Source organism: Thunnus thynnus, chromosome 4 (genome assembly GCF_963924715.1).
Source record: "Thunnus thynnus chromosome 4, fThuThy2.1, whole genome shotgun sequence".
Lineage (NCBI taxonomy): Eukaryota > Metazoa > Chordata > Actinopteri > Scombriformes > Scombridae > Thunnus > Thunnus thynnus.
Window position 1 is genome coordinate 24257389 of NC_089520.1, and position 9142 is coordinate 24266530.

Sequence of the window (9142 nt, forward strand, 5' to 3'; positions counted from 1 at the left end):
TCATAAGGGAACAAATCAAGTATAGATATGATATAATAGCAATTTGAATCGGTCGATCAACATGTTAGCAGAGTACCAAACAGACAAAAGCAAATCTTTTTCCTCAGCTGAGCCCTTAAGCCAAAATGCTCTGCGTCATAACTGTCTAAAATACCCCGGTCATCCCCCCTGTGGGCTCTAAGAGAACACTGAATATTTTGTGCTCTATTTGCAGTTTTTTTTTTAAAAATTCAATCTCCTCACTGTCATCATTTCGAACCACAAATGCATGAAACACACAGGACTCCTTGCTGATTCCTCGGGTCATTTGTTTTGGCAACAGAGCTCAAATTAGAAAGAGAGGAGAGCCTTGAGGAAAGGACTGCTAAGGTGAGAACATCTACCGGCAGTCACAAGGTCAAAGACCACAACAGCACTAAACAGATTTGTCTTTGTGTCTATTTATACACAGCTATGGAGGCTGACTTAGCACTTTGTTGGAAGACAAGAGTCGCTCGCCTGTCTGAAATGAGTAAGCGGCAGGGCTGCAGCAAGAGAGAGAGAGAGAGAGAGAGAGAGAGAGAGAGGAAAGAGCAAGGGACAAAGATCAATATGCAAATGAAAATTTACACACTGCTCATAACTCTCGTGTGAAGTTACACCTGACGTACATGCAGACACACAAAAGCTGAAATATTGACATCTATAGTAGCACATGCACGCTCAGACCCTGCCCCGACATAAAGCTTTCAAACCGGGGGAAAATGCAGCACTCAACATAAGATCAACGACATGGGGAGGCACAAGTGAAGTGAAACTGCACTCATATCTGTGTGTGTGAGTGTGGGTGTGACTGAAGGAGTTTTCTCGTTCTTATTGGCTCGTTTGCATCAGACTAAGCTTATCCCGTAAGTGAAGGCAGCTGTATAAAGATGCAGCAGCCGAGCCGGGAGCGATGTAACGACGGGCCACTTAGTAGGGAGTTACATTACATGCATCTCGTCATGTTTGACTTGACTGCAATGCAGAACCATTGACTTTAGTGTGTGTGTGTGTGTGTGTGTGTGTGTGTGTATTCACATCCATTCTTCAGGCGGTCAGGTCTGAATGCAGGATTGTAGGTCATGTCACTGGTTAGATGGACATTGTTTAGGGGAGGCAGTGCAGACATTCAGGAAATGGATGCTGGCGACTCAGACTGTGTGTGTGTGTGTGTGTGTGTGTGTGTGTGTGTGTGTGTGTGTGGTTGGCCCTCTCTACAACCTCATTGCCCTCCACATACACACACAAACACAGAAATGTAAGCTTTACGGAGCCTGCCCCAGGGCAGCACAACATGGGAGCAATTAAACACTGTCCTCTCTTATCAGTGGCTGACTTTCAGGGAAAAAGAAAAGGACGCTCGGCGGTCATTGAGAAAACTGTCGCTGCACGGCAGGAAGTTATCCTTCTCCACATGTTTATTTGCGTGCTCCCCATTTCCTGTCAAACGCACAGACACTTCTTTGCCGCCACTTACAGGGTATGTAAATACACACGCCGATCACACATGATGAAAAGGAGCAGCGCCAGCTCGCCCACCAGTGTAGTGGTCTAATTACACAGACGCAGACGTTTAATTACAATGTGTAATTCGTACTAATACTGTAGGTTACTGCTGACTTGTGTGACACGTGTTGATTTGTTCGTCCTTTGCCAGGCGTGAACTGCGAGTTCGGTGGATTATAGCAACGAAAATACACACTGATGATTCTGTCAGTGCTGCATCACAAAAAAAAAGATGCAGACAACTAAACACACCCTGTAGTGTTGTCTGTCACCTTCTCTCATTCGCTCACACTCTGACAACAAGGCTCTGATTTGCTCTCCAGACTTTAATCAATAACATCAGTTGAGCAGCAGCCACCAGCTGTCTCTGCGGCTTCTCTCTTCACCTTTCTTTTTTTTTTTTTTTTTTTTTGCTTTTTTGTCAACACCACCTACCCTACTTCCTGTTACTGTCGCTGTGAGCAAGCACAAAAAAGATTCACTCAGCGGCTGATTGACAAGTGACTCTGAAACCTCCCCTGAGGGAAATGGGGCCATCTTAAAAGGCTTGCTCTACTGTGCCCACCCCCCATCCTAAACCCCCACTAACTTCAATCAATGGATCCCAAACAGGGGTCCTCCAAAGAATTCAATCAAGGCCCCATCAGGATGAAGAATAGTTAGATATCACTGTTACTCTGGTCCCTATACATTAGGAATGGGATATGTACCAAGTTTTATTCTTTCCTGCAATACTCAAGGACAACAGCTGGATCATGTAGAGCAACCAGGATTCAATAGCTGATGTACAAAGGCCGTGAGAAGGACAGAAAGTGGGCCAGTCAGACCACCGACTCAGCCTCACACACTGTCAAATGAGCATGAAGCAGCCCCAACCACACTCCAGTCAATTTCGGAGGCTGCCACCCAGCACGTGCCCGCACATTTATATGATCCCTCTGCATCTGCATTTAACCTTTGCACATGCATACACACACATACACACACACACACAAACGACAGTATCTCCTGATATGAATTCAAAAGCCAATGTGCTGCCCGAGCTTTTGGGTGGACCTCCAACAAAGGCAGTGAATGACACAGCTCTGAAGGAGAGCATCTCTTTGTGCTCATTTGCAGAGGCAAGAGGGGGGGGGGGGAGAAAAAACACACACACACCACAATTTTCTGCTTTTAAAACATGGTGATGGAGCTAACTCAGACGCACACATATAAGGTGTTCACTATAGACAGTATAAGGATAGAGTGAGACTGCAGGTGCTTGCCTGTGAGAATAATAATACAGAAATTGGCTTGGAGAGGAACGCCCATTCTCCTCCCTGCACCTGGCTGCAGCTGTCCTTGTCACTTCACCCAATGTTAAACCCTGAATGCAAAACCGCTGCTTCACACAAAAAAAGGGCTTAATGCTGTGGAGAGCTTGTGCCTCCCAACATGAAAACAGTCATATGGATATAGTGTAGCACTCATACATGTTTTGCCTTATCAATACTGTGCAGAGCACCACCCATGTATTACAAAACAAGGTGTAATACTCTTGTACTGTACAGTAGCTCTATCACCAGCTTTATCCTTAAACAAGGAGAGATGCTGAGGAGTGTTAATAGTAAAATAAGGCTATAGGTGTGTAGGATGCTTTTAACTGGAGGCACAGACACAATGTTGTCTGCTAAGGTCGGCACATTTCCAGAAGACAGACGTCGGAGGCTTACCTTAACGCAACCTTCACACAGCAGTCACCCTGGCTCGCCATTATCGCTTTCAAGCTTCACCAGTATTTGGGCTATGTCTGGTTCTCAGTGTGTGTAAACCGAGCGCTGCTGCGGCATGAAGGAGCAGCGCGGCGGTGCTAGTGTCTCAGGTCAGCGGGAGCAGCCGTCAAGACCTGCCGGCGGTGAGCTGCCTCATCGGGACTCCTCCTGTCTTCTTCTCCTCCGTTGTGGCGATCATTTCTGGCTCACTGGTGTTTGTCATATCGCAGAGTTTAACCCGCTTCTTTTTTTTCTTTCTGTGGTCTGTCTCAGTCGCTACATCCTGTTTAAAGTGCGTATGAGCGAAGCGTATGAGCGCTCCTCAGCAGACACACCGCTTCTCTGAGAGAGACGCGATCAAGCTGAAAGCGCGCTGAGACAGTGAACTGGAGGGGGTAAATGCAGACTTCAGGGACTGTCGGAAATATTAAATTCACCGTTGGAGCGCTCGTGTAGTAGGCTATGGCCCTCTACGAAATACCTCCCAGCAGCTATCACCTCGTCACGAGGCGTTATAGAGGATAATTTCCATCAGAAAAAAGATATTAAAAGGGAAAAATGTGAACAAATAATTATTTATTACTCCTCAACTAAACCATAAACCCATCACCATGGATACATATAGCCCACTGGATGCAATTACAGCTACAACCATAAGTTGATGAATCGATTAGTCAATCGACAGAAAATTAGTCGTTTCGAGTCATTTTTTAAGAAAATACAAAAATTCTCCTGTTCCAGTTTCTTAAATATGTATATTTCCTATTTTCTTTAGTCTTCTGTGATTTTAAACTAAATATATTTGGGTTATGGACTATTGATTGAGACAAAACCAGACATTTGAGGTTGCATGTTGAGCTTTGGGAAAAGATTGATCAACATTTTTCACCAGTTTCTGACATTTTCTGATCAAACAACTAATCGATTAATCGAGAAAATAATAGTTTAATCGATAATGAAAATAATCATTAGTTGCAGCCCTAGAGGCAATGCTCGCTCAAATGCTGAGTTATATTGTGCAAATATAAATTAAATGATGTGCGCATATGGGCAAATAAAGGCAGTGGGGGGAAAGTAATCAGATCCTTTACTAGGGGTGTGCCCAAATACAAATATGTTATTCGGCAAAGCACAAATAATGGGTTTTTTACGAATATTTGTTTCATACAAATATTTTAAAAATTATTTGTTTTCGGGAAGAAAAAAAACCCCATGTCAAATACCAGTGCGTAGGTTGGTTACATCGCTATCTCAGTCTTTCTCCTCTGCTCTGTTGTTACATCTATCAACGAGGGGAGACACATCCACCTGCTAGGTTGTTTATTCATGAACACTTATTGTTGACACTTTAGTTTTCTAAACTTAAAAGCATAATAAAAACAAAAATAGGATTTTTAAGCCTCTTTCGACTTTTATTCGAATACAAATACAAATAATTTTGCTGCCTCAACAAATACAGATACAAATACAAATACTGGGCTCTCTGCACATCCCTATCCTTTACTAAGTTTATTTATTAAGTAATTTAATTAAGTAAATGTATTGTAAAAGTAGCAATACTTACACTATGACAAACTCCTAAAATTCCTGTGTTCGAGTTAAGTGAAAGTACTTAAGTATTATCAACAAAATGTACCCAAAGTATCAATAGTAAAAGTACTCATTATGCAGCAGAAGTTCCCATCTTAGCTGGTGTAGTATATTAACAACATTTTAATGTTGCAGCTGGTCAGCTGTCCATCATCACTTACATTGTATGTGCATTTGGGGGTGGGGGGGTGGGGGGGGAATTTTAAAAAAAATGTGAACCCATCCTTCAATCTGTGAGGAAACAAGTAACTACATCTGACAAATGAATGTAGTGGAGTTAAAAAATAACATAATATTTGCCTCTGAAATGTAGTGGAGTAGAAGTAGCATCATAAAACTGAAATACTTAAGTACTGAAACTGTACTTGAGCACAGTAATTGAGTAAAGGTACTTAATTACATTCCACCTATGCACAAAGATCAAATATACTATGGAGTAAAGTGCTGTTTTTTTTAACTTCCCTGCACGTTCTGTGATAGTACAATAATACGAGGAGTCCCTGAAAGCACCATAACATTCGATTGACAGGCACTATGGCCAACCGTTGAATTAAGCCCGCCCTCATTGAGCTTTATGGACCAATCAGAGGGCTCAACAGGCCTGTGTGGCCCCGCCCAGCCGCACACCCACCACCGACAGTCGAGACCACAAACCTGCAACACGCTGACTGCCGGCGGCGACATCTGAGGTCCGTTAAACTGCTATAAACAGAGAGAGGGACTGTTCCCATGACGGAAAGGAGGGGCCACCACTTTAAACACCTTGAGGTCAAAGGTTTGCACTCATGCGAGGGTCATTATGTTCAAGCTGAAGATGGTGTTAATTTGTTCTGGTCTGGATGGGAAGTTACACTCTGCTCACTTCCCTCTCCTGCTGAGTCACAATTCTTTAAAAGGGGAAATTAAAGTCCTTTCTCTTGAGTAGGGTCAAAGTGTTGTTTTACAATGTCTTCTCAATTTTTCCATCCATACTTTGGTCTTTTCAATTTGTTGTGGGCTTATGCCACAAAATTTTATCTGTTTCTCTTCTCAATTAAATTTCCTCTAACATGGTAATACAATAAGGTTACTGTACTTTATATGATCGGTGCAAAGTGACTTAACCACATGGCCAGTGACACTACAGCTGTCCACTGACATTGGCAGTGTTTTTTGTGCTGACAGGATTCAGATCTACACTTGAAGTATTGGAGGAAACTTCAACTTCATCATCAGTGACTCAACCTCCGAAGTGAACAGATCAGATCCAGTTTACCAATGACATGTCGTGTCTGAACTGCAGCAACTCATTTCCCAATACACATACGCAATTCACTTAACTCTTTCACAACTGCAGCAACGTACATCTTTATCTACTGGAAATGGCTTTCCTGTTTATTTATATAATAGATAACCCAGCTCTATCATACTGGTGAATGACAATCAGTTCTCTATCTGCATGCAAAAAAAAGTCCCTGCACAGTCACAAACAACAATCACTTTTATGTTATGAAACACACTCCATGAATGGTTGCAGGAACTATAAGCTCCATGCACTGAGAAGCTTATGACTGTGTGTGTGCGTGTGTTGGCGTCCCAAGGACCAGGTGGCGATGTTAGTGCTGCACGGGCTACGTTCCCCATCGGAAGCAGTGCTGGATTCCACACAAGATTAACATCCAGTTATGTGGATAAAGCTACAATCCTCCTAGATCTGCTGGGAGCCGGCCACCAGCCACCTCCTCAGCACTTTACAATGTGAAAAGCACGTTTCGTAACCGTACTGTGTGGGTTTTAAAACCCTGAAGATATTTTAATATTGTAATTGCCAAACTGCAGCATAATCCCTATATTTAGGGCTACACATCGTCAAAATAACAGCACCCTAATTACATAAGAGGCATTCAAATGCAATCACTCCAGATGCCTTCAGGTTCTGTCAGTCACAATGAAGTCAGCAATTCATTCTCCAGCTTGGATTTGACTCTTTGCCTCCTCCAGCGACAAATATACACACATATACACGTAAATCCACTTCATGGATCTTATTTGATGGTTCCTTTTCTCATTTCTGCAGCGTGTGATTATATCCTGACCTAAAAACATGAAGATGACTCACAACTTTAACGTGCCACAATCGCTTTCTAGTTTTCAAATGTTGAATACATCATTTTAAAATAAGATCTAATAACTAAAATCATTCACTCCCAATTCCCAATACGTCATGCTACCATATACTCAGTATGTTGTATAAACCTCATATATCAGCCTTGTGTATTGAATAAAGCAAAAGCTAAGATGCATTCAATGCCAGAGAAGTCCAATGTTCTCTTTCACTGCTCCAACCAAAGCATCATGTTGCTTTTTTCAGTGAAAGCGAGACGGAGAGAGCGAGATGGAAGATGAAACTGCACCCTAATGTATTCTCCATCCTTATTCTTTGATGTGTCTATAATCCCTCACATGCGTTTTCTATATTTGACTTTGAAGCTCCATAAACTAATCCCCCATTCTCTACCGTAACAAAACCGCTTGAATTGGCCAGGATTGTGCAAAAAACACACATTTTGACTACTCACTGACTGGCGAGTCAGTCAGTTGAATTATACGCAGTTGTTTCACGTTTATTTTTGTGCCTCTCTCCATTTCCTTCACAGTGGGGATATGTGGCTGAGTTTAAGAAGTGTGCGGGGATGTTTGATGGTGTGTTACAGAGGAGCTGCTTATGTGTTGTAGATTTATGTGTGTCAGCTGCAGCAGCACAGCAGAGCAGGTCCTTGCCAGTTCTTGGCAGTGCTGGACCCCCTGTAGTGCCTTGTCCCATCACCCCATAGAGCTCAGCTTTCACTGCTTATAGAGGAAGTAGTGAAATTACTGAATTATATTGCAATTCACAAATATAATGTGTTTGTTTCCCTATCTCGATATTGACAGTGTGATGATAGTTTGGGTATTGTTACATGCACGTAACATTTAAAAGTATAATTTGACATTTTGGGAACAACACTTAGACGTCTGGTTTTCTCGATTAGAGAACAATGACACTCATGTCTGCACAGTAAATATTCAGCCTGTTAGCTTAGTTTAGCATAAAGACTGGAAGCAGGGGGGAAAAGTTAACCTGGCTCTGTTCAACTTAGGGCCGGTCAATATATCAATACTATATTGATATTGTGATATGAGGCTAGATATCGTCTTAGATTTTGGATATCTTAATATCATGATATGACATAAGTGTTGTCTTTTCCTGGTTTTGGCTGCATTACAGTAAAGTGATGTAATTTTCTGATTATTTATCAAAAATCTCATTGTGTAAATATTTTGTGAAAGTACCAATAGCCATCCCTACAATATTGTCGCAATATTGATATCGAGGTATTTGGTCAAAAATATTGTGATATTTGATTTTGTCCGTATCACCCAGCCCTAGTCCAAAGATAACAAAATCCATCCAGTCCACCTCCAAAATTCACTAATTAACTCTTGATATCTCATTCGTTAAGTCTTGGAGTCTTGACGTCACTCTGAGGTTGCCAGGCAACCAGCAGAGACTCCAGAAACTGGCTGCACCCAGCGAAGGAACAGTTCCACATGTAAACCCTGGAAAACTGCAAATTGTCAATTTTGCACTTAAGGTTTTTATACACAATTTTCTCATGTAACTCTTGGCAAGAAAGCCAATTTGTGTATATCTTTAAGAACATTATGTGAAAATTCACTGCTCTTTTCATTCAGTTACAACAAATCAGCTAAGAAAATTGTAAAATTTACAGAAAACAAGCAACATTTAAACTGTATCTTGATATGATAATATGTAGTCTGATATTGATAATATATTGATGTACCTTCCAGGTTTTCCACCACTTCATGTCACTTTTGTGCTTATCAATACTGTATTTCAAGGATGAATGTACTTCACTCCTGTACAGCCTGGTTGTAGATCATATATGCATTCACACACAGATCACCAGTCATCGAAGAATATAACAGTGGTGAGCGATCAGCAATGAGTCATGACCATGATCCACTGTATAGAAGACCTATATTTCAGCTTCTATCCTCAGGCTACATGCTGACCCCATACTTGCTCCATCTCTGCCCAGGCTCTGATGCTTCCTGCCGGGCTGTGACTGGGTGGAGGCTGGGGGGTGGCTCATAGTGGCTGCTGTAGCCCAAGGGTGTTTCAGAGAGGTAGTGACACTCATTGACTGAGTTACTGCTGCATCACAGGACTTGAGGCCGGTGTGTGTGTGTGTGTGTGTGTGTGTGTGTGTGTGTGTGTGTGTGTGTGTGTG

General features: G+C 42.1%; 1 protein-coding gene across 7 annotated transcripts in view; it reads right to left on the bottom strand.

The window, feature by feature from the left end:
* The window catches only part of kif21b (kinesin family member 21B), a 65883-nt gene extending 62223 nt beyond the window's left edge, over positions 1–3660 (bottom strand). For 6 of the 7 annotated variants that reach the window (XM_067587786.1, XM_067587789.1, XM_067587787.1 and 3 more), the window contains exon 1: positions 3240–3660. In XM_067587786.1, the coding sequence (XP_067443887.1) occupies positions 3240–3280 (41 nt within the window). In that variant the 5' untranslated portion in view covers positions 3281–3660. The remainder of the gene's footprint in view (positions 1–3239) is intronic. The other variant, XM_067587788.1, reaches the window with a different exon arrangement.
* Positions 3661–9142: the final 5482 nt, after the last annotated feature.